This window comes from Mandrillus leucophaeus, unplaced genomic scaffold, assembly GCF_000951045.1.
Source record: "Mandrillus leucophaeus isolate KB7577 unplaced genomic scaffold, Mleu.le_1.0 Scaffold925, whole genome shotgun sequence".
NCBI classification, from domain to species: domain Eukaryota; kingdom Metazoa; phylum Chordata; class Mammalia; order Primates; family Cercopithecidae; genus Mandrillus; species Mandrillus leucophaeus.
This window is the reverse complement of record NW_012110086.1, coordinates 592,826-618,954: the sequence shown is the minus strand read 5'-3', so window position 1 is coordinate 618,954 and position 26,129 is coordinate 592,826. Positions and strand designations below refer to the sequence as shown.

Sequence of the window (26,129 nt, the reverse complement as noted above, 5' to 3'; positions counted from 1 at the left end):
GTAGAGAGGGGCAGAGCCCACTTCTCGGGTTCCTTTTCTGTGGGAAGGCAGGCAGCAGTGAAAAGGTATGGACCATGAAAACATGGACTCACATTCTGCCATCTCAGGGGAGTGCCCAGTCTGCTTACTGGACACTGATCCTAAATCAAACCATTTGCTTTAGAAGTGGCTAATCATTAACTATGGGTCACATCTAAATGATGGCTTCTTTTGTATTCAAAGGAAGTCTCTGCCCCAAAAGTAGCAATGGAAGAGATGGGAAGCTGCAATGCACTTCTTGTTGGCAGAGTTTTGGGTTGGGATTTGTTTGAAGATTCCTTTAAACATCTAGGGAGTAGTCCCTGATGATGAAAGACTGCTTACAGCACAGAGAAGGTGGACAAGGGGCAACCATGAGCAGCTCTGTGCAAACAATGTGCATCCTATGCCTAAATGGAAAGGAGACCCACATTGCAGGCGCGGCTCCTAGGGCCCAAGGTGGATATGGAAGCTAGCTTCACGCAAAACTGACACTAACACTTTTTACACCTGGTCAGTTCTTCCAGTACTTTGTCTTCCTATAAGTTCCCGTGTAGACAACCGAAGTCAAATTTGCTAAATCTAAAAACAATCCAACATAGAGCATATTCCAAAGCAAATATATTACAGGATTATCTGAAAGAACACCTCTCTCTCTGCTTTCCTTTCCTATGTTTTTGGGGAGGATAAAGTGAGAAGAGATAGAGGTGAATAGAAACGCTCATCCTTGAAGACTCAGCATAAAGGCAGCTTCTCTGTGAGCTTCTCCTTAACCACTGCAACCCACAGTGATCTTTCCTTCCCCTGAACTCCTGTCAGATTTTGTGTTTTACTATATCGCACGCTGACTGGCATTATTAGATAGCCAATCGCATTCAAAGCGCTGGCCTCCCCGGTTAGCAGGGGATCCTAGAGGACAAGGTCTGCTTCTATTCGTCCACCCTGCCTCTCACATTGAAGACAGCTGATGCTCAGAATATTTGATTGTTTGTGTCATGCCACCAGCAAATAACCCTCAATCACAAATTTGCTTTTGTGATACAGTATACGAAATTTAAAACATAAACCTATCTCTGTATTGTTTCATGCCTTATATTCTGCAATTCCTGACAACAAATGAGGTAAGCTGTGCACTGGGGACGCGGGCTCCTGGCTCTAGGGGAAACCGGGTAAATGTTAAGACACACCAGGCCAATGAAACTACGCCTCCATGAAATTAAAATAAACCGGATTATTGACGGCGTGCCTAAGCAGTAACGGACAGGCTTCATTTAATTACCAGAACTAGGAAGCGTTTTAAAGCGTCTGGAAGTCTGGGTCTTAGCGGTGACTGCTGCAGGCGGCTGTTCGTGGCGCTTCAGGAATCCGCGCCCGCTCTTGCCGAGCATGCGCCCTGTGCGCGCTCAGGCTCAGGCTCAGCCTCAGAGACTACCGCGCGCAGCTGCCGTCAGGGCGGCTCCTCTCCAGCAGAGGGCGCCGGGCAGCGCCGCTCCTCAGGGCCCGCGCGGCCGCTCTCCCAGCATGCCTCGCTCCCGTCGACGTCGACCCGGAAGCTGTCGCCGGCGGCCGGCCGGCGGTCAGCCTTAACACAGGCCGGGCTGCGGAGCGCGGTGGCCGAGGTTTGCGGCGGCAGCGGGCCGAGGCCGGCGGAGAGGACCTGGATGAGCCCACTTCAGGTCGGGGCTGAGTGTGGGCGCGCGGTTCCCGGCGGCGTGGGACCCAGTCTCTGCCGGCCGCTGCCCTCTGCGTGTGTAAGTGTCCGTGGGCCCCAGGGCCCTGCACCGCCCGCCCCGAGGCCGCGAAGAGGCCCTCCGCCTGGGGCAGTATGAAGGCCGCAGAGTTTTCCTCCAGAGCCGCACCTCGGCTGGAAGGGGCGAGTTCGAGGGCTCTGTTAGTGTTAGCAATGGGGAGACGCGGAGCTGCCGCTGTCGCTTTGCAGTGCCTGTAGGACTTTGAGGGCCCGGAGCCCCGGTTCCCTGAAGAACACCCAGATCGCCCCATATGAGACACAGTTCATGCCCCCCTCCCTAACTCTGAAGTAAAATCTTGAGGGCTGTCATCTGGGGAAGCCACCTTGTCCAATCAGCCATGAAGACAGAAACAGTACCACCGTTCCAGGAGACTGCAGCTGGATCCAGCTGTCACCTCCGTAACCTGTTGAGTAGCCGGAAGCTGATGGCTGTGGGGGTCTTGCTCGGCTGGCTCCTGGTCATACACCTTCTGGTCAATGTGTGGCTGCTGTGCCTTCTGTCTGCATCGCTGGTGGTGCTGGGAGGATGGCTGGGCTCCAGCGTCGCTGGAGCGGCTTCGGGTCGGCTGCATCTGGAACGCTTCATCCCATTGGCCACCTGTCCTCCATGCCCTGAGGCAGAAAGGCAGCTGGAACAGGAGATCAACCGCACCATCCAGATGATTATTCGAGATTTTGTGTTATCCTGGTACCGTTCCGTGAGCCAGGAGCCAGCCTTTGAGGAGGAAATGGAGGCAGCCATGAAAGGGTTGGTCCAGGAGCTTCGGAGAAGGATGAGCATGATGGACTGTCATGCTCTTGCCCAGAGTGTTCTGACTCTCTGCGGTTGTCACCTGCAGAGCTACATTCAGGCAAAGGAGGCCACTGCAGGGAAGAATGGTCCAGTTGAGCCTTCTCACCTCTGGGAGGCTTACTGTCGGGCTACTGCCCCACATCCTGCTGTGCACAGCCCCAGTGCTGAAGTCACCTATACACGTGGTGTTGTGAATTTGTTGCTTCAAGGGCTGGTGCCCAAGCCCCACTTGGAGACTCGTACCGGACGCCATGTAGTGGTCGAACTCATCACATGCAATGTAATCTTACCACTGATCAGCAGGCTGTCAGATCCTGACTGGATCCACCTTGTACTCGTGGGTATCTTTTCCAAGGCCAGAGATCCAGCACCTTGCCCAGCCAGTGCCCCCGAACAGCCCTCAGTGCCCACATCTCTGCCACTGATTGCTGAGGTAGAGCAGCTTCCAGAAGGGAGAACTTCTCCAGTAGCGGCCCCAGTATTTCTAAGTTACAGTGAGCCAGATGGTCCTGCAGGCCCCTCCCCAGAGGTTGAAGAAGGCCACGAAGCTGTAGAGGGAGATTTGGGTGGGATGTGTGAAGAAAGAAAAGTAGGAAGCAACTCATCTCATTTCCTACAACCAAATCTTCGAGGTCCCCTGTTCTTATGTGAAGACTCAGAGCTGGAGTCTCCGCTGTCTGAACTGGGCAAAGAAACCATCATGCTTATGACTCCAGGCAACTTTCTCTCTGACAGGATTCAGGATGCCCTGTGTGCCCTAGAGGGTTCCCAGGCTCTGGAACCCAAAGATGGTGAGGCATCTGAAGGAGCAGAGGCTGAGGAGGGTCCAGGGACTGAAACAGAGACAGGCCTGCCGGTCTCCACACTGAATTCCTACCCAGAGATCCAGATCGACACAGCAGACAAGGAGATAGAACAAGGAGATGTTACCACCTCCGTTACAGCTTTGCTGGAGGGGCCAGAAAAGACCTGCCCCTCACGGCCCTCATGCTTAGAGAAGGATCTCACCCATGATACGAGCTCCCTTGATCCTACTCTGCCACCAGTTCTGCTTTCCTCCTCTCCACCTGGTCCTCTCAGCTCAGCCACCTTCAGCTTTGAGCCCCTAAGCAGTCCCGATGGCCCAGTTATCATCCAGAACCTTCGTATCACTGGCACCATCACAGCCCGAGAGCACAGTGGCACTGGATTCCACCCGTATACACTCTATACTGTGAAGGTAACAGGATTAAAACTGTGGGTGCTCACCCGGGCTAGGAGTGGGTTTGGAAAGCAGTCAGTGAAGCAAATGTTCTCTGGGGAGAGACGCTCGTAGTTTGAAGTGTTTCTCTCAATAGGCATCTATCTCTGTGAATGGTCTGAAGCTAATGTGTAAAGCAGAGTAGCATTTATCCTGTACTCACACAAACAATCCTGGAACTTCAGAGCTGCTAGAGTGCTGAGGGTTATATTTTCAGTGGTTCCCAAACTTGGCTGCACCTCAAAATCACTTGAGCTGCCTTGCATATATACAGATTCTGACACGCACTGATGGGTTCAGATGAGAATTTCTAAGGAGGGGTCCCTGGATTCTCTCTCTATTTTATTTATTTATTTTATATTTCAAATAGAACTCTCCAGATAACATGGAGTCAGCCTGTCCTATGGCCATTTTGGGAGAATTGCCTCTCTAATCCAACCAACCCTCTTCATATTATCTGTTGTCAAGTTCCAAGTCTGTGCTTAAACACCTCCAAGAGTCAAAAACTTGCTGTCTTCTGAGATAGATATAGGTAAATAACCTACCTTCCTAAAACAAAGTACAAAATATACTAGTATTTTGAAAAAGGAATGAGCAGGGAAGAAGTTTAGAAAATTCTTGGGCAAGATCCTACCCATTGGATTTTCCTTGCGTTCCACTTGAATTTCTCTCATTTGAGTCCAGAAGCTACCACCAGGCACAGCCTGCTTGCTTCACTCCTCCCCAAGAACTCCCAATCCAGGTGAGAGGGAGAAGGCCTTCCTTGATCTGCTCAACACAGCTGCATCATGACATAGCATTTTAGAAAGTAACATTATGACATTTTCAAGTAAGACAGAATGGAAGTAATTAGAAATGCCTATATGTGAACACACAAACACACTCACACTCCTTGTAGGCAAATTGTAGAAGTACAGATCAGTACTGGTCATAAAATAACTGAGACTAGCCTCAAATGACTGGTATAACTTTGTTAACATTTTCCTGCCTTTTTGTTCTAATTCTGGATGTCCCTATGCCATGCACCTTTCTCACATTTAAGTGTTGGCTCTGGTTATTTCATCTTTTTTTAATGACTATTCCTATACTGACATTAAACAGCAGATTTTTTTTCCTCCTCATTAGCAGAAAAATTAAGTTGGTGAATAGAATGTTTAAGTTCACAGTCTTTCTCCCATTATTTGTTCTTTTTTGTTGTTGCTAGTTTTTGACATCTGCTACTACTTCAATTAAGCATTAGAAAAGAGTAAAGTAAAAAATGAGAACAAAGTAATATAGCCAATTATGAGTAGTTTGAAATTGGTTTTAGATTTTTATATGGACATATAACTGATTTTAAATTGTATATCAATATTATTATACTTTCTGATAGTAAACAGTTCTCAGTTTATGTGATGGAAGTAACCATAACAGTGTTGAAATTGGCCCTCGAGGAGCAACATATTCCACAGAAAGCCTCATAGTTCCCAAATGCTCTAGGCTTGAGAGCCCCACCCTGAAAGTCACCTGTCTCTCTTATCTGGTCTTTTCCTCCTCAGTACTGTTCTGAGAGACTGCTTTGCTCACATCAGCTCATAATGAATACCCTCTCTGTCTCCAAAAAATTGTAAAGCACCAGCCACAAGTCCCACCAACAAGGAGTTCATTTTTTCCATCTGTTGCCCACAGTATACCTCAACCAAAAAATAATAACCTATTCCTAATGAGAGGGTGCACATATATACTTCTCCCACAACGTTTCATTGTGTCTTAACTACCCTGCCAAGAAGCGCGCCCCCAAGCTGAGTTGCAGATTCCATGCTGTCCGTGGTGTTCACTCTTTGGGGAACATGAGGTGTAAGTCATCTTTTCCACATACCAACCCCTCTAAGCCTAGGAAGACAGTGGACTTTGACCCCTTATCACATCTCCAATTTTCATGTGACTTCTATGATACAGATGATAGGTACTTAGGAAAAATTCAGTTTAGCTCTAAGAGTAACAATCAGGAAAATTAATCTGCTTGAAACAAAACAAATACCCTTTAATTTATTCCAGATAAACAAATGATTTTTATCTCCTGTTTGGATTACTTGTTCTTCCCTTAACTAATATAAATAATCACGGGGGAGTATAATGGAAAAATGGTTTTCCCCTTATAATGTTTAGCCCTGTAATTTAAAGGTGATAGAGGCAGTATCATTTTTATGGATGTTATGCCTTCTATTCAAATATTCATTTGAAAAATAGTTATGTAGTCATTTTTGTAAGTAAAGGAAGTATCTGGGAGAGGGAGCTTTCAGATGAAAGTAGTAGTGTGGAGGAGTGAAACTCATTTCTAACTTCCTGAGCAATTAGGTATAGGAGGTTCTGGAATAGAATAGGAACATCCCTCCCTTTGTTCTCAGTTTCTTGCTCTTGCTATGTGGCCATTGACCAAGTAGTCAGTAAAGCCAGAACAGAAGATTGCTGAAACCCGGCTGATTCGGTCAATCAATTTGTTCATTGAACAGTACGAGACAGCCCTTGATGGTGAAAACAGCAGCGGCCTGCAGCAGCTGGCCTACCACACCGTGAATCGTCGCTATCGAGAGTTCTTGAATCTGCAGACCCGTCTGGAGGAGAAACCAGATCTACGAAAGTTCATCAAAAGTCAGGAGTTTCCCCAGCCCCTACTGCCACTTGCTTCCCACGTCAAGCCACCCTGGCTGGCCTGTTGGTTTACGGGAGGGACTGGAGAGGAGAATGCCGTTTCAAGGTTCTCTGCTCCCTGGGTTTGCTTCAGGAGTTCTGAGGTTTAGTGCTGGGCAGCAGCAATCACATTCTTTCAGAGGTAGTCCTTTACTGCCAACTGCTTTGTTCTGGAGCCCCATCTAGCTTAAGATTAAAAAATAAGTGTTCACATTTCCACCTGTGCCTGTAAGTTAGTGTCAGGAGTTAAATTAACTTTTCCAGATTCATAGATAGGTGTTTCTTAAATATTAAAATATTACACAGAAGTTGTTGCCACCTTCTTTCCTTTAATACCCAGATCTTTTGTGTGCTGTTTGACAACTCTCAGGCACGGGGGACTTTTTTTTTTTTTTAAGACGGAGTCTTGCTCTCATCACCCAGGCTGGAGTGCAATGTCACAATCTCGGCTCACTGCAACCTCCGCCTCCCAGGTTCAGGCAATTCTCCTGCCTCGGCCTTCAGAGTAGCTAGGATTACAGGAGCCTGCCATTACGCCTGGCTAATTTTTGTTTTAGTAGAGATGGGGTTTCCTCATATTGATCAGGATGGTCTTGAACTCCTGACCTCAAGCAGTCCACCTGCCTCGGCCTCCCAAAGTGCTAGGATTATAGACGTGAGCCACCACCCCTCTCTAAATATTTTTTTAATGTAATAAAATTTCACTCTAAGAATTAGCTAGTAACTGGTTACTTTGTTTTTTAAAAATAATGGTGATTACCCAAATAAACAGTTTAACAAGTTTGGGCATATATTATGCATTTTCTTTCTTAATATAATAGCTAATACTGAGCCAAGCTTGAAAATGTGTGCCAGGTTCTCTCGTAAGCACTTTACACATGTTAGCTCTTTTAATGCTCCCATCAGCCTATGAGATAGGTACCCTCATTGTCCTCATCTTACAGAAGAGAAACAAAGTCAGAAAGATAACACAAATGGTCTAAGATTGTTATTATAGTAGGGATTTAGCCCAAATTTAAACTTGGGTCTCTGCACTTTAGAACCCTCCCTTGTAACAAGTTAGTGTTGTGTGGATCATATGAATCATATGTATATTTGGAACTCCTGAAATTTTTTTTTAATCCAAGGAAATATATTCAATAGTTCTGTTTTCTTTATATGTTTTATATGGAATAGCTCTCTGTGAATGTTAAATGAGTGAATATTTTGGGTTTTTTTTAGATGTGAAGGGTCCTAAAAAGCTCTTTCCAGATCTTCCATTTGGAAATATGGACAGTGACAGAGTAGAAGCCCGTAAGAGCCTCCTAGAATCATTCCTAAAGGTCAGCATCCTTCTCTTTTGGCCTTGTTCTCATTTTAACCTGGGTGTCTAACCCCAGAACACCCAAGCCAAAGCAGAGAGATCTGGGGACTGGAATTTCTCTTTAAAATTTTTGTGTGTTTTATTTTTGCAGCAACTCTGTGCCATTCCGGAGATCGCTAACAGTGAGGAGGTGCAGGAGTTCCTTGCTCTGAACACAGATGCTCGTATTGCCTTTGTCAAGAAACCATTTATGGTCTCTAGAATAGACAAGGTACCAGCAGGGCCACTGTGCTCAGCTTTAGTTTTGATCTATAAATGAGGAGGATTCATCAGAATGGAGGCAGTGCTTGAAAAATAAGAGCGGTAGGGTGTGGGAAGGGGCAGCACAGAGGCATCAATAGAACACGGACTCAAATTGTCAAGACCTGTTGCCAAATATTGGGTGAATCATCAGCTCACTGAATCACAGGGAACAGCTGGTGGGAAACAGTACCCCAACACTCTTAAGTGTACACGTATCTCCTGGGGGTATTACTGTATTGTTACACTGTTGGAGTCATGTAAAGATCAATCTATGTCTTCACAGATAGCTGGCAGGAGGGGTGGTCTTTCAGAGGGTAAAGGTCATTTCCAGTGTTGGGTCACCCAGGAAAGAGAGCCGTAAGACAGGACACGAGGCTGGATTTAAAGTGGTGTCATGGTTCTCCGCTAGAGAACACAGTATGGAGAGAATTGTACCTTCTTCAAGAAGTTGTCTTAGCACCTATGGAGATGGTAGGAAGAAGGACGTTTGTGTAACATGTCGGAGCTTGTAAGCAGTGATTACCAACTGATATGAGCGTCTCTGGGGCAGAAGTCTGAGGCTTAAGTTTGTCAAAAGTGATGTGTATTTTATCAGGTTGGGAAACACGCATTGGCGGAAGAGGAGCCTCCCTCTTCTCATCTAGGCTTACAGTGACAAATAAAATAGAATTTCATGTAGTAGGTGTTAGGGGATATCCACTGCTATGGAAAAAACTACAAACTAAGAAGGAATCAACTGGGTAAATGCCCAGAGTTCCATGCAGATATCATTCATCCATTATTTCCACATCTACTTATTGGATGCCTGTTTTGAGCCAGGCACTCTACTAGTTGCTATTCATACATCAGTGAATGAGACAGATGAGGACCTCCCCACCCTCACAGGCTACAATTCTGTGATCCTGGAGAACAAGTTGTATTTTCTAAGCTGCATTATCTAAATTCATGCATCCTCAGTGTTCTTTCCCTGGTTTGTTCTCCCCCAGTCTTGACTGTAGTCTGCTGACCACTCTCTTCAGCGTTGTCTTGGCTATGCTAGCTTACTCCTTGTGGAGGAATACGACAAGAATGAGTCAAAGAAGGCATGGTGCTGCTCTGAGCCAGCAGTGTTAATTAGCAGGAAGCACCAGAGGAAGAGTAAATGTTTCATTCTGTTTCTTTGATCGTTTAAGGTTTCGTTTGTACATTGTCCTTTTTAGCAAATATCTGTATGTCATCTTGCCATTCTGAAGAAATAGAGGTTATTCTTAATCTTCAGTGAGGATTATTTTATTTGGTCTTTATGAGTAGAGAAGTTACAACAACTCAACTCCAGATATCTTAGTTTTGACCTGAGTGATTTTTGTTATTTTTTTCTGTACTTAAAGAAAGAAATTGTTTGAATTGACTAGAAAAACTGATTGTTTACTCTGTGTAAGTTACTCTAAGCATGTTAATATTACCTATGCCCCTAAACTGTATTTTTATTTTTGATCATCTTCTTCACTCTTTCTTTCTCTTTATACTCCTACCTATGTACTTCTACTGGTGCACATGTTGATGAAGTTGTTATCAATTTGGAAACTAGAAATCACTTTTTTATATAAAAAGAAAGAAATTGAAAGATACATCATCAACCTGCATAACTCCTAGGTTTTTACTTCTCTCACTGTTGGTTTTGGCTTCTTTTCCCATGGCATTGTTTGTTTTACTCCTCAAGGAAAAAGATATTTATGGCCATGGAAAAAAGGAAAGATAGTTGTCACTAAGTCATTAGCTGGTATTCGACCTTGCTACTGGATAAGGCTTTGCTAGAGAGCCTGGCCCCTCTCCTCATCCTGTTGCATAAAGTGCTGTGAGGCAATTGCTTGCTTGGCAGTTTCCATCTGTGGATGTGGATGGCCTTACTGACCCTGCACCTCTGACCCCTGCAGATGGTGGTGAGTGCCATTGTGGACACCTTGAAGACAGCGTTTCCTCGCTCTGAACCCCAGAGCCCCACAGAGGAGCTGAGTGAGGCCGAGACCGAAAGCAAGTCCCAGACAGAAGGCAAGAAGGCTGGCAAGTGAGAAGCCCTCAGTCACCCAGGGACCTTTCCCCAGTTCCCAGATTGATCCCCAATCCTCAGTCAACACTCACCCTATTCTCAAGCCCTAGAGGAGAGAGGTGGGTCAGACATACCAGTTTTTAGGAGAAGCTAGACCCCAGGCTCCTCAGTGCTCCACCTGGAGGAGCCTGTGGTGCTGCAGAGGCAGCACTGCTGAATGTTTGGTTTTGCCATGGGAACCTGGGGCCCAACTGACCAGGGATATTTGACTAGGAGGAATACTCTCTTTTGAATAGGATATTCTCTTTTCTCTTTTCCTGGAAAATTGAGATGTTTCTTTCCTACTAAGAATTAAGGCTTATAACTGATCTCTGTTTGCCATCATTTCTGGAAATCTTGGCTCAGAAGTTGCATATATTAGCAATAAACAGGAAAGGGCTAGAATGGAAACCCGCAAGGCCTATTTTAGTAACTGGTTGACTCCTGCTACTCTCTCCTGCACTAGGGCCCCAGCTGTTTCCTGGCAGCCTTCAAAGCCAACATGTGGCAAGCAAGGGCACCACATGTACCCTTACTGCAAATTTCATCTGTGTCTGGTCCTTATGAAGAAAGAGCATCTGTGTGTGTGTGTGTGTGTGTGTCTGAGTGTCTGACTCTTTGTCTCTGTGCTTATGTTTCGTGGGCCAGCAATAACAGACTCACAGCACCTAACCTTTTCTTAACTGGGCCCAGCTATTGAAGGATGACCATGATACCTGTGCTTATGAGTCTCTGTCCCTTGAAACATTGATGTTATCGCTTGCAGTTCCTTCTCTAGTTTTATTTGGAACACGGGGAATAAATGGATGTCCAAAAAGGATACTCCGTGAACTGCGATATAAAAACTTGGTCTATGCCACCTGTCTGTGTAATCTTCAGCAGATTTTTGATGAGTACCTAGTATGTGTTAGCTAGTCTTTCCTGTGGGAATATAACCATGATGCAGACTGATGCCAGTTTTACTTAGCAGAAGCCATTTCACAAGTGCACTGTAGACCTAGCTTAGTGTATGCGTTACATTATCTATTAAGAATTGCGAGAATATACACTGTTTGGGAGATTGCAGGGCCAAGGCTTTCCTGGCAGCTCTGACCATCTGACCACAGTAAGGTCCCCAGAATACGTACGGATATTCTTGTTGTCATTTATTATCAGTACTTGCCAGCCCTTTGTGTGGGGCTCAAGACCATAAATTACATCCTGTTTCTGCTCTTTGTTTCTGTACCAGGTCCAGGCTGAGGTTCTCATCCAGTAAAATTTCTCCAGCACTAAGTGTGAGTGAAGCACAAGACAAGATTCTTTATTGTCTCCAGGAAGGCAATGTGGTAAGAACCAAAACCCAAAGAATGTGGGGCATAAATATCTGAGATATTGGTCCTACAGTTATAGGCAGTTGAGATATTCTCTAAGTCAGAAATGTCCTGCTAAATGACTTCATCAGCCTTTGGCTCTCCAACTTTTATGCTAAAAGTATTTTCTCTGAGTGGTTTGGAATTCCTACCAGTTCTGGCTTGGCAGGTTGGCTTCTCCACCATGGTGGGTTTTGGGATAGTGGATGACAAGATGAGAAAGAAAGCTAGTTCCTGGAAAAAAATGGATGACCGAAAATGTGTGCAGATTTGATCATCCCAGGGCAGGCCTGTATTACCTGCAACTTGGGTAAAAAATAAAATCTTTCCTAAAGTAGTCATAGCATCAGTTGGCTTTTATACCCAAGGTACTTATGCAAGGGAGAGGCAGGGAAACCTAGAGTGCCACATTTGCTCCCCTACTGTCAGCATTCCATATGTGATATGCCACTGGCTATTTCTTAGGAGTCCGAGACCCTATCCATGTCTGGGATGGAATCTTTTGTTGAAAAACAGACAAAATCACTGGAAATGCAGCCAACAAAAGCCCCAGAAAAAGATCCTGAACAGCCCCCTAAAGGACATGTGGACAGTTGCTTGTCACATGCAGCTGTGCCAGCCCAAGACCCCAGCAACAGCGATCCAGGTGAGTGGCGAGGTCTCTGCTCCCATGGAGAAGGGAGCCAGGGTGGCATCCACTTGGGACTTGGGATAGTTGGAGTTTGTAACTTTGATTTCTGTTCCATTCAGCTGAGCATGCCATGTGTTGAACTCCAGTGTTGGAGGTGCTGTGTTGGGGCACAGAGATGAGTAGGACACAGTTGCCAGAGCGGAATCAAGCAGCAGAGCAGGGCACAAACACAGGGAGTTCTAATCCAGCAGGACGAGATCATGCTGATAATATTGATAGCTCATTGAACTTATTTTTGGCATATCAGACTCTTGGATTTCTTTAGAAACTTTCTTCCTTTAGTGTCCCCGTTTCCTGGTTTCCTTCATGCCCTTCTTGTGGCTTCTTAGTCCAGTCTCTTGGCCCCATGATCCGCCTGCCAGAGCTTGATTTTTGGCTCACTGTTCCTATTCTACATACTCTTCCAGGGTAACCCCAGCTATACTCTTGGCTTCAGCTGTAACGCATGTGTGGTGATGCCTTAAATATTGAATATTGTATATCTTCACTTGGATATACCATAGGGCAACTGAAATATAATGTGTTCAAGATGGAAATTGTCTTATTTCCCCAGATCTATTCTTTTTTCTGTATTTACTGCCATGGCAGATGATACCACCTAGTTACCCAACATAAAGTAGGGAGGGAGAAGAGATGAAAGCTCTACTTCTTCCTTATTTGCATTGGAGGCAGAGCAAGTTCACCTTCCAGGAGAAAAGCAGATGTGTACTCTGTAGAAGAAAAATTCAAAGCTCTAGATATTAATTAGCATGTTTACTGAACTAGAACTTAAAATAAGTATATCGGTTCCACCAAGATAAAGCCCTCTGTTGAGAATAAAAGATCGCAAAATCTTGGATTCAAAAATGGGGAAAAAGCTTATTCTTTCTCAGGTGCCCATGAACAAATCACCTGACATCTCTTCTGAGGGCCTCAATTTAAGTCTGTGAAAAATGGGATTGACAGCCCCATCCCTTCACACATATCTCACAATTAAGTAAATAAAGTAATATGACAGTGAAAGCATCAGAGAACTCTAAGAGACTGTAAAGATGGCAGGGGGGCGGAGGCAGTACGGTAAGAATATCATTCTAGGCAAAGTCCAGCCTGTACATGTTGAACATAGTATCTCTAGAGGGATGATTTAGGCCTGAACCCTTCTTCTATCTCTGAGAGACTCAAAATGCTCATATGATTTAAAAAAAAAAAAAAAAATCCATCATTTTCTTTAAGAGAACTGACTTGGTGGTACCTTGTTTGCTTTCTTATTTTTCACTGCTATAACTAATTCTTACCACATGGTGGCAGCTCCAGGCAAATGCAAAACCTGAGAATCATACAATTGAGGACTAGGGCTCAGGATGATGCTGTCTCACAAGGAATGCAATATCCCATCTTTGAGAAGATGATTAGAAATCAAACAACATGTCAGCTCCCAATCTTGGCAATACAAACAGAAAAGAAAATATATATTATATGGGGTTAAGAGAGAAGTATGATTCAGTTCTAGTAGATCTGTCCAAATCAGAAGTCATTCGTGTTCAAGGAGAGCTGGGGCAAGGTGACCCAGAGAATACCCGTTGGTCCTGCACTAACAAAGTCATTGTTGATACTACTTATAATATTAATCACAGCAGTAGCACCAGATATCTCAGATTCATTCTGTAACATCACATACTTGGAGGCAAATCAGAAGTGACATTGGAACCCCAGGACAGGTTTAAACAACACATGCTTCCTTCCACAAAATACATTTGTTCAGGAAACCTTAGTTTAGCATGGGTATAAGCTCATGTGTGGCCCTTCCAGTCTTTGAAACGGGAAGAATGTAGTAATTGTTATGGCATTTTACCAGAGATGTGGTGTTCTTCCTAGAACCAAATGTTATCTCAAAATCAGGCTGAAGCCTCCTGAATCCTAACCCTACAGCTCTGTGTAATGGAGGTTTTTCAGGAAAGTGAATGCCAAATCTTTCCCCACTTCTGCCCCTGGTGTTTCCATAATGCTTTGTGGGGGTGAGTGGAATGCAAGGTTGGAAAGAGAGGAGGCCTTGCCAGTTGCACTTAGTCACTAGTTGTGAGCTTTTATTTGGAACAGAAAGTATTCAGCATCCTGGGGAAATATAGAAGAAATAGAAACTAAGTAGGCAAAATAAATGCGTGTGTGTGTGTGTGTGTGTGTATATATATATATATACGTGTGTGTATATATATGATTAGAAGATATATATATATCTTTTAAAAACATAGAAACATTCATTAGGTAACAATATCAGAAACATTAATTAAAAATGTGAAGAAATGCCGAGCCTGTCACTGAGCCTTCTAGATATGAGTTAAACATCTCTTGATTTGAGTGGAGAGGGATTGCAGAAATACCAGATGATCGGCATGAAGGTAGAGAGACACAGGTGCCACCCAGTACCTTGAAAGATGTTCCTCAAGTATGGGTCTCTTCTGAGTTACTCTTGATGCCATTTTGTCCCTCAGGAACAGAGACAGCGTTAGCTGACACAGCCCTAGATCTGCTCCTCTTGCTACTGACGGAACAGTGGAAATGGCTGTGTACCGAAAACATGCAGAAGTTTCTTCGTCTTATCTTTGGTACCCTAGTTCAAAGGTAAGACTGCTGAATTCCCCCCCACATCAGAATCTCAAATTGCAGAAAAGGTGGATGCGATGCTGAATAGTGTCCAGGGAATCTGCAGTCGTAAGAGAAGATAGATTCTCTGTTACAGGGGTTACAGGAATCAAAAATGCCTTGAGAGTATCAGAAAGCTTTTATTAACTACCTAGTTGTCTACAATTTGAAAGTATCCAGTTCTGTAAGATTTCTGGCATAGTGTACTGAGTTGCAGACACTGTGTGTGATCCTAAAATACTTAGCTGAACTCTTCCTCCTCTCAATTTTCCACCCAGTTTTATCCTCCAGCCCCGCACCTTTCACTTGGTTATGGTGGACATTTGTCTTAACTGACATTATGTCACCAGTGTGATGATAAACAGTGGGAAAGAAAAGGAGAAAACATCAGTGCTCTTGAAATAAAGATTGTTTTCTCTGAGAGGGGCATAAATATTCACAGCTGAAGTACTTACTGACACAGGATGGTAAAGAATAGAGGGAAATTTGGATTTGCAAGTTGGCTTTTCTAATCCAGGCTTTGTAATCCTCACACCATTTGATCTCCTGAAAGATTTGTACACAGGTGGAGTTTTTAGCTGCTGACTTTCTAACTGTGGAACTGATGTAAGCTTTGCTAACCTGAAGTAGGCCAGAAACACTCTCTCTGAGCCAGGCAGACACACGTAGTGCTTGGGTTTTGGCTACTCTTGTTTTGAACTCCGTCTTATGAGACATCCTGGCACATCCCAAAGTAAGAGGAAGCCAAATGCTGACCTTCTCTTAGCATGAGGCTCATGCTAACACGTCACTCAAAAAATATATCCTTATAAAAAAAAATTATGTGTCTATTCTTTACCAAGTTGAAAAGTTATTAACAGCAAGCAATTAAATCCCCCTTTTCTAAGTTGCATAGGATCAGGGAGGTTTAATAAACTTGAATCATAAAGAGGCCAAGTGAAAGAAGATGATGCACATCTATATTTGCTAAGTGCTTATGTATGCCAGCACCCAATCTCCATTTACATGTATTTTTTTATAGTGGTCAAGTGAGGTAGGTAGCCCCATTTTACAGAATGAGAAAATAGAGCTTGGCAAAGTCAACTAACACGCCCAAGGTCATCATTAGTAGCACACTTAGAATTTTAAGCCAGATTTGTACAACTTCAACCCCAGTGTGCTTTTTTCATGTATCTTGTAGCCGTAAGACTGATCTCCAAGTGAAACCTGCATATAAAATGCTGACTGGTCTTTGTCCCTTGACGCTTTTCCCCTTGTACCTGCTCAATATTCAGCTCTGCCACTAGAGTGCCTTTTTCTGAAAAACAAATCTGAACATATATTCTGCACTTAGAGTCTTTCAGTAGTATCCTATTCCCTACCAAAGTGGTTTTTCCAGTATGTGTCCTAGGGTGCTAGGGTTCTGCAGAAGTGCTTCGGAAGCTAACTTAGAAGCTAAGGGAAAACTGAGTGGACCATGACCCAACCACAGAAGCTCCACTTCGATCCGTTTCATATACTGGGGATCTAGGTAAGGCTTTGTTTGAAAAAGGGCTCCACTCTGTTTAAAGTATGCACTTATTTCTTTATTTATATTAAATTTATATTAAAATTCCACCTCCTTTCTTACTTGGCGTGATCTGGTTTCAGTCTTATTTTTCATTTTCCACCATGTAAACTGTCCATCATTGCCTGAATATTCTGTGGTCTTTTACCCCCAGGCCTTTGCTCATCTTCCTGTATTTGACTTCGAATGGTCTTTCTCTACCTATTCTTTCCCTGTTCCTTCCATGTGTTCCTAACTTTCCCTCTTCTTGTCTGCTTGGCCTGCTGCAAAACATTTTTCATATATTAAGCATAAAATGTCATTTATTCTGTGAAACCTTCTGTAGCATCTGCTCTCTTTCTCCCAGAATTAAGGAGTCCTCTTCCCTAACTCACAAAGTTTTGATAATAGTGCTTATCACAGTGTGTTATATAAATGCTCTGCTTTTCCTACACTAGTGGTTGTCAACTGGGGGACACTTGCCAGTATCGGGAGATATTTTTGGTTGTCACAACTGGGAAGGGGATGTGGGATACCTACTGGCATCTAGTGGGTGTAGGCATGCTGCCAGATATCCTTCAGCTACACAGGACAGTCCACTGTGCCAAACGAATTATCCTGCCCAAAATGTCAGTATTACTGAGCTTGAGAAACCCTGTGTAGACTATTAGTTCTTTAAGGACCAGAACTAGCTTTGTGTCCCCAGCAGCTTATACAGGGCCTGGACATAGTAGGTACTCATTAAATATTTAATAAAGAAATAAACATTTCCCTTCCCAGTACCTTTACACTTGAAAGTATAGTCTCTTTAGTTGTATTCTGTCACCTCTGTATGTCACTAATTAGGCCTTCATTTTTCTTCTTCTTTTGGATTTCCCTTTGTTAATCTTCTAAGTGGTTTAAAGAAAAAAAAAAAAAAGAGAAGATCCCAAAAGTAGCTAGTCTGTGATCATTAATGACCCCTTCTCCTTGAGGTCATTTACATGACAAATTGGTTTCAGAACACAAGAAATTATTCAGTATGAGGATGAAAGTATAGATGAGTTAGGAGAAATTCAAAGAAGATTGAGATCCATATATAAAAGAGGTAGGAAAAAGTTTACCTGAAGTTTGAATAACTCAGAATATTCAAGGGCTTGGGCTAGTCCACATAGAGGAGAGATACCTATATTCTGGGAGTTAGAGAATGATCACAGAAATACTATTTCATGTAGCCAGGGTCCTGGGAGATCTAAGGCAGAAAAGTTAAATAGGAAGGAAGCAAGCTCCAGGTGCCTGGCAGACATGGAAAAGACAGGGCTCATTTTAGAGTTCAGAGCAGAGACTGTGAGACTTCTTTCTTTTTCATTTTTCATATATTGAGGATAAAATGTCAATATATGAAATACCAGTGAGATGGGATTTCATTCTGTCGCCAAGGTGGAGTGCAGTGGCATTGCAATCGTAGTTCACTGGGCTCACTCCTTCTGGGCTCAAGCCATCCTCCCACCTCAGCCTCCCAGGTAGCTAGGACTACAGGCACCACCCCCATGCTTGGCTAATTTTTTTAAGTTTTCAGTTGAGACTATGTTGCCCAGGCAGGTTCCTCATCTTTCCATTCCTATACCTGACACTCCCCAACTACAACCACAACTCCAGTTAGCTGGGTAAAGTCTGGTGAATGAAGACTAGCAAAACCCAAGTGTAGTTCATGCCATAAAGGAAATCGGGGAGAGGGCTTACAGCTGAATTTCCCTTGACTTTCTCCTCTTTTTACATTCTGAGTTTCTGGTTTTTTGTTTTGTCTTATTCTATTTTATGGAAAAGCATCACTATTGTGATGGGAAAAGTGGGAGAACTCTGAATATATTTGGTGAATTTGAATGAAGCCACTGAATATTGTGCAAGAACAGAATTTTGCAGCTACTTTTGAAAAATGTGTAACTGTGGCCTATTATCTTTGTTCATCATACATATTTCCGGGTGAAGATGTTTTATACATGTTCAGTTATCTCATATCCCTTCCTGTCAACAAGTTCTTACTTATATCTAAGTATCCAACTTTATCCGTAACCGATTTTGTTTTGTATTAGCTGCAATGAAAATAGGACCACATCTGGTTAGCAGTCTCCTCACCCAAGCTTCCACAGACTAGAATTAAATGAAGAATCTCGTACTTCTCTGTATGAAGCCAATCATGTATCCCTACAAATCATTTTTGCCATCTTTTTAATGACATTTTTGGCCCTCTTCTGAAGTACCTTATAGCTGATTTCACAGTTTTCCTGAAGCCTCCTTAAGATAGGAAGCTAGAAGTCATGGTATCTAAAGAAAGAACCGGTTCTTCCACCAGAGCTTCCAAAGATCTGGCATCAGTAGCCCATGGTCTCACACCTGCAAGCGCCCTGTGCATTGTAGACATGGGACTAACTCATTTTAGCGTTCAGAGTGTACACATTGATAATCTCATCAGCATCAGCGTATTTACTGTCCAACAAATGTTTATCGAGAGTTTACTTAGTGCAAATACTGTACTGAACACTACATGCACATGCTGTTCAAAAGCCACAGTTACTTTTGTACCAACCTAATATTTAATCCCTCCAAAAGTCCTGCAAAAGAGGTATTATGACTCTCATTTTAAAGACGAGGAAACTAAAGCTTATAAAGAATGTGGGTTATCTAATCAAAATCACAGGGTTAATAAATATCACACGCAGAATTTGAACCCAGGTTTTTCTGATTTATAGCTGTGATGATTGTCTAAATTTCAGGATCAGATCTTTGCCCTGCAATTCAGCAGGATAAAAGCCAACCCAAAAATCTTTGTCTCCAAGTACTGGAGATTATCAGGCAGTTTGTAGAATCCAAACTGCATCTCCGTATCTACACACTTGCATCTAACATAAGGGCACTGCTGCAGTCCAAAGGCAGCCCATGTTACTGTCCCCAGGACAGTTGCAGGTTTTAATTTTTAAAAGTGGTGTATGCATTGCTACATGCTTCAGCTTTATTTGCTTTGGTAAGCCAGTGTGCTGGAAACTTAACATCTCCAGAGCTGCAGCACCTCTTCACTGCACCCCCTGCCTCTCCCACAAGAGGCATGATATGAGGTCCCGTTGTCTTCCATCTCCATGACTGCTGCCTAGGAGGCTACATCTTTGCCCTCCCTGAAACCATAGATAGCTGAGCCACATGCTTTTGCAGGGTACTTGGGTTCTCTTCCTTTAAGTTCCGTGCTTAAAAGAGCAGGATAATTGGTGTTGGTGCCACAGGTGGTACTGCCACTTCTCTAGTTATTTGGAACACACTGCAGTTTGACCATCAGGGATGCTAAAGTCACCAGATTTGAGTGCATCTCCTCCTTAAAATGTCCTCATTTTCCAGCCTCCAGTATTATTATCCCCAAGCAGGCAAGTTTATTTCCTCTGCTTCCAACTTTGTGTACCCTCTTTGCATCTTCAAAAGACCTATATACATTACTGCCTTGGACACCATAGACTTCTGTCAAATTATAAGCACACTCTATCCTGCAAAGGGAAAACAAAAAACAGAAACCCAGAGTAAGTTCGACCTCATAACCCCTCCTTCTAAGCCAAAGTTGGAAGAGCTCTGATCTGAGCCAGGCTTGTAAATCTCCCTTGATTGTTGATGTGGAGAGAAGTGGGAGGGGAGCTGAAGAGAAGTTAGATGCCCAAAAAAGGCATTGTTAAGTCAAAGGGAAGTCTTGCATGCATGTGCGCCTAACCTCTTGTGTCAGCTTCTGTGCTGGGAACATCCAATTATGTAACAAGAAGCACTCCTTATTTGGAATGAGAGACAAAGGGAGGGGAAGGGGAGAGCGGGTGGCAGTCTGAGCCAAGGAGCAAATCCGCCTTGTGCAAACTCTGCTCATGCCCGAAAACAGAAGAAACTTGTAAATATCTCTGCGAACATCAGAATCAGATTTAGCAAATTGGGCAAGTCCTCAGAGCTAGACTGGATTGGAGGGAAAGAGGAGAGATATACTGTGCTCCATTGATGTTAGGGCGTTTGGGGCAGGAAGATCCAGCCAAGGTAAGGTGTAGGATTGGTGTGGAGCCCTGATGGAGAGTGAAGGAATGAGAAGAAGCTGGACCGGCGCCCTGCCTGGACACCCAGAGTAATGCCACGATAAAAATAGGAACCACGCCAGCAACAGAATGCGTGAATGCCACGTCCATGGCGCTGCCCTCCCCATGGCCCCGACGATGGCATCTGACCTGTGTCAAAAGGGCAGCAGACACATTCCTGGCATCTGCGTCAGGATTTCTCAGTTAAAGAGGGAGTGTGTGTGTGTGTGTCTAAGATAGAGACAGAGAGTGTGAGTGTTTGGGGCATGTGGGAATGGAATGGCTTGGCAGAAAGCGGGGGGGAAGGTTCTGGCAGGGGGGAGTGTAAAGTGTGTAAAGTTAGGAAGTATACAGAGAGGAAGAAGAAAAGAAAGGATGTGCAGGTTTAAGGGTCCAACAAGCAGGGGACCCAGGAGAAACCTGATGGCAAGCTCTGGACCTTACACCAGACCTTGGAATCACTTTCTTAGGAAGATGTCGCTCTATAAACCATCTCCCAGAAAAGGTCAGGAGAGTTGTGGCAGAGTCTGGGAGAACTGGAGAGTGCTGTGCTGCAAGGCACAACGTCCATCTCCCCTAAGGACAGTTGAGAAAAGTTGACCATGAACCCTCTTGCTTCCACTCTTCTCTTAGGATGCTCCAGAATCAGGTGCTTTCTGAGTGGAACTCTGCTTCCAGGGCCTCCTTCTTGGTTGGGCATGTGTAAGTAGCAGGTGGATTACATTTCTTTGTGACATTGGTTATTTCTTAAGAGAACCTCCAGGTCTGCCACCAAAAGGGCACAAGTAATTGCAATGGGAAAGGAACTGACGTTTATTACAATATTAATACCAGGAAAGCAGCTATGTACTGTTTGTATTAATGTTCAGTTCTATGAGATAGACATATAGTTCTACATTTTATAAGTGAAGAAAATTACATTCAGGTAAAATAACATTCCCAAAATCATAAAAGTCGTTAACAACCACACCTTAAGATTCCACTTGAGTCATCCTAGCCTCAGAGCTCATGTGTTTCCCACTGCTCTGCCCTGCCTCCCCTCCATGCAAGCTTCCCCACAAAGCTGTGTTCAGTAGAGCTGGGTGCACCTGAAAGTTCCCTTGCCTTACTCCCATCTCGCCTCTCTTGCTTTCTATCCGGCTGGTCTCAGGGACACATGCATCTGATGGTAGCATATAAATTATTTTTGTCTGCATATTCTGATTTTATTTTTAAAGTACTTCTGAGCCAGAGATTGTCTCTTAGGAATCTCTATTTACATCCTATTCACAATCAGGAAAAGATTATTAACGTTAAGACTCAGAGTTTCTCAGGAAACATAGATTACAATTTTTTCCTTTGCTGTGTAACTTTTTCTTCCAGTTCAGCTCTGGTGCCTGGCTATGTCTTATACCCGATCTCTTCCTATGCACAGCTTTTCTAGAAATACGCACACTTTTGCAAGACCCCCAAATACAAAATTAACTCAAGCTAAGTCTTCAGAATTCTCAGTTATTTTCTGGCTCTCTAATCATTGGCTTGGGCCGTTTTTAGAGGTGCTGAAATTAATTTTTCTCATTGATGACTTTGCTCAGATTGTATTGTGGCTCCTTGGGAAGGAGTGCTGCTTGTCCCAGGCCTCTTTCATTAGGCCATGCCAAAGGGAAGCTCTTGACTGCTGTAGACTGGGTCGGGATGGGCCCTAGCAGTTTCCCCTGTCATATGAGTGGTCTGCCTGTCGTATTTCTTGGGTGTCACTTATTCTACATCCATCTTAGGATAAAGACATCATGCCTTCCCTGTCACGTAGTGACAGTCTCTACTGGAATGTATCTTTGAGATTGTAGCAGGTGGATGGCAGCTGACAGCCGTGTGCTTGTGCCTTGTGTTTGCATTTCTGTGTGTGTGCTCTTGAAGTCTCATATACTCAAATAGAGGTACAAAATTGCTCATTGTGAAAGTTAACAAAAAACAGAATATCATGAGATATTTAAACCTCAGAGCCTTTTTTTCCAAGTCAGGTTCTTGGTGTCTCTTGCCCATCTGTGACTGCACCAGGAGCCTAAGATTTTGACATTTTGATGACAGCTTTAGAATGTATGTCAGCATCCTGAGGGCAGGGACTGTGTCTTATTTACCATCATGTCTTCAACACCCAGCCCCATACAGAGAAGGCACTTAATTTTAAATTTGTGTCAAATAAATGAACACAGAAGATCACACATCGTTCTACTGGAGGCAGTCCCTCTGCTTTTCACTATTAAGAATCTTAAGAGTTCATCAATAGTGCTGGGGGACCAGAAGCAAAATGGAAACTGAATCTTTCATTCCCTCCACACAGGGCATACCCAGCTCTTCAGTTAGTTGGGGAATTCTGATTCCCAGAGCCATGGTACAGCCTAAGCAAAGAGGTTTGGGGGCCCTTCAGGCCATCTCCCATTCTAATGGCTCTCTCCTTTCCAAAGAGTACGGCGCCCCTCCCCAACCTGGGCCTCCCAGTATGAAGCCCCACCGAGCCTGCCCTCTCTGGAAGCATCTCCTGCCGTTGTGCCTTCTCCCCCTCTTTCCTTCCACATGGAAAGCAAGAACATGGACTTTGAAGTCAGAACTGAATTCAGATCTTGCTTTGAGGCTATGTGACTTAGAACACACCACCCAACCACCTTTGCCTGTTACTGTCCAAATGGGAATCATAGCCTAGTGCATGCAGTTTTTTGGGGGTGTAAGAGAGAATGTAGAGATAAATGTTCGGGAGGCTTTATAGAGGAAGGTATAACAAAGCTAGATCTTGTGAGATAGGTGTCGTTTAGACTGGTTTAGACTAAATAATATTCTATACACTAAGACATTTTTAAAGCAAGTGGAGGGGCATTATTTCTACTTTCAAATAAAAAGTAATCTGGAATATTTTTAGCCAACTTCTTTCTGAATGTTGCTTTTGTTGTTTCAAATAGGTGACAAAAAGCCTACCTAACTCCTGCTGCATGGCGTGGGTACAGGAATTCTCCCTCTGGGCACCAGGTGGCGCTGCAGGTTAAACAATACCGTTCACTGTCCTTTGAGGAAGACCTGTTTGTTTTGCAGTTACAGGTCCCCTGCCCTGATGTTCATACAGCAGTATTGAAGCCATTCCCTGGCTTGCTGCATGATTTAGAGGCCACTTATCTGCCTACTCCTTAGTGCCAGTGACTTTTAGATAAGCCCTGTTTCTTTCGTCTTTCACCCTTCTGCTCCAATGCGTCTTCAGCATGTGCTTGCTTCTCTGAGCGGGGTGGATGACCAGAAGTTGCCCCTTTGAGTGGATCCCACCATTAAAAATTCAATGTTGAAGCTGATTCATTCAGAACAGAGTGAGCAGAACAGAGTCTGTGGTGACGAGACCAGCTAGACATCTGAATTGAAAGAATTTTGTCAATATTCTCTATAAACTACTTGGACCTATATTCAGGGTCTCTTGTGATCCTAAAATCTTATACATTATGTATTCACTAAGGTGGAGATTGTCAGTGCTGAATAGCCCTGATATTAGGATCTTATCGACCTGTTACATATTCAAGGACGTTTCCTATTGCTTTAGGCCATGGATGGAGACTGTTTGACTATCTCCCATTAATTTGGTTTTGGAGAAGCAACCATATGTTAATGCTTACTTTTGATCTTTACCGCTGTCCTTGCAGGCTTTTCCAAGTGCCCTTTGGAGAAGCAGAGCTATTTGGTACTGGAGCAGGGAGACAGTTGGATTAATTGGTGGAAAATATACTTTAGCTAATATAATGCTGGCCCTGATTTCTCGGGGGGAATTCAGCCTTCTTGGGAGGGAGGCTGGTGTGCAAATGCAGCATCAAGATGAGTTTCTCAACACCCACCTCCTCTCTCCCCCAGGTTTCCTTTTTGTTGTTTTTCCAGTTTTATTTATTACTCCTCTGTGTTTTCTACCCATAGTCAGTGCTCCCAAAGTTCTTATTCTGTGGAGATTCTGGAGTTACCACTTCGGTGTCCCTACATCCTTCATATCAGGATAGATGGCCTTCTACTTGGAAAGGTTTTACAATTCAGGCTGTAGACAGGAAACTGGAAATATTGTTGGGGAGCTCTTCTACACCAAGGTGATGGTGTTAATGATAGTCACTTTTCCTTCTCCTCTACACCCCCTCAGTGTTTTTTCTCTGTTTATCTTGGGCATCTGCTTCTCATATGTATTCTTTATTCTCCTCAAGGCTGGTCTTTTCCAGCCTCCTCTGGCCATTTTCACAGCATAATTTGAAGTCCTACAATGTCTGCTGATTTAAATAAATCCCTAATAATTTTCTTCCAAATCATGGCTGAGCACACTCTAAATCTGTTATCTGTAATATTTATGGAAATTTGGAGGTCAGCCCCTTCTGCGAGCACATAATTACTTATCACTTCTGCCTCCTCCAACCGTTCCCTTCCCATCCTCCTTTCCTGTGGTGGGAGTTGTATGTGCAGAGCGGAACAGGGAGATCTCCCTGTGAGGTAAAGCCCCCATGAACAATAGGAGCTCTGGTTGTCAAGACGACCACTAAATTACTGCCTTCTTCCCTCTTTTGTGTCTTGCCTTTCTTCCTGGTGCTTCAGCACTAAGGGTTTTGGTCCCTCTCCCTGCCCTTTCCCCTCCACAGACTCAATTTTCTTCTGAATGGGTGGCCATTTTAATTACCTTCCCCCTTCCCCACCCCACCTCTCTGCCCTTGCCCTTGCTGCTGAGAAAGGCAGGGTCAGGATAACTACCTGGGGACTGAGAATGAGCCAGGCTTGCTGTTCACACGGGGACAAGGAAAGAAGAGGCAGAGACACTGTGGATCCTGTAGTCTCTGCGGTGAAAGTTTTATTGTTTAGTATATAGAGGTCTGGTTGTCGCAAGGATTCGGAGATAGAGTTTTCATATTATCCAAAACCCCCTGGGGCCTCTTCCCAATTTTCTTAACCACTCAGTACCAAATGCTTTACCGGTTTCAGTGTTTACTTCCCTGAGCCTGCCAGGAGAATAAGCTTTACAGGGAGAAAACTGAGGCACGAAATGCAAAACTTACTCCAGATCCAGCTGTCATTAGTTCCCTGGACCTGGTTGAATTTTTAAAGAAGGTCCAAAGGAGTCTTTTTCTCTTTTACATGTGCAAACGCACAAGCACTTTAGAAATGCTTTTTATTTTTCTTATTTCATCTTGATGATAACTTTGTGAAAAAGGCAAGGCAAGAATTTGCCCATTTTATAATGAAGGAAACTAGAGCTCAGAGAGTTCATTAAACTTTTATGTGGTTAAGCCAGGTTCAACCTGTCTGTAGCTTTTCAGTGTTATTTTTAAAGTCTGTCAGTCCTGATTTTCTCAGAACTGGATTATAGTAAGTCAATAGCAACATAGTATGAGGCCAAAAAAAGGTTGACTTGAAAGACTTTAGAGGCACACTAGATTTGTGTATAGAAAACTTTCAGATTGACTGGGCACGGTGGCTTATTGTCTGTAATCGCAGCACTTTGGGAGGCCAAGGTAGGCAGATCATTTGAGGTCAGGAGTTTGAGACCAACCTGACCAACATGGTGAAACCCCGTCTCTACTAAAAATACAAAAAAAATTTGCCAGGCATGGCGGCGCATGCCCTTAGTCCCAGCTACTTGGGAGGCTGAGGCATGAGAATCGCTTGAACCCAGGAGGTAGAGATTTTAGTGAGCCAAGATTGTGCCACTGCACTCCAGCCTGGACAACAGAATGAGACTGTCTCAAAAAAAAAAAA

At 43.9% G+C, this 26,129-nt stretch overlaps 1 protein-coding gene across 4 annotated transcripts in view; it reads left to right on the top strand.

Moving 5' to 3' along the window:
- Nucleotides 1-1,539: 1,539 nt before the first annotated feature.
- The window catches only part of SNX19 (sorting nexin 19), a 46,967-nt gene continuing 22,377 nt past the window's right edge, over nucleotides 1,540-26,129 (top strand). Inside the window, exons 1-9 of one of the 4 annotated variants that reach the window (XM_011970039.1) lie at nucleotides 1,600-1,769; nucleotides 3,297-3,352; nucleotides 6,294-6,432; nucleotides 7,693-7,793; nucleotides 7,926-8,045; nucleotides 9,991-10,121; nucleotides 11,371-11,467; nucleotides 11,957-12,137; nucleotides 14,651-14,780. In XM_011970039.1, coding sequence (XP_011825429.1) covers nucleotides 3,350-3,352; nucleotides 6,294-6,432; nucleotides 7,693-7,793; nucleotides 7,926-8,045; nucleotides 9,991-10,121; nucleotides 11,371-11,467; nucleotides 11,957-12,137; nucleotides 14,651-14,780 — 902 coding nt within the window. In that variant the 5' untranslated portion in view covers nucleotides 1,600-1,769; nucleotides 3,297-3,349. Of the gene's footprint in view, nucleotides 3,781-6,293; nucleotides 6,433-7,692; nucleotides 7,794-7,925; nucleotides 8,046-9,990; nucleotides 10,122-11,370; nucleotides 11,468-11,956; nucleotides 12,138-12,241; nucleotides 12,425-14,650; nucleotides 14,781-26,129 lie in introns of those variants that run through there. The other 3 variants (XM_011970036.1, XM_011970037.1, XM_011970038.1) reach the window with 3 other exon arrangements.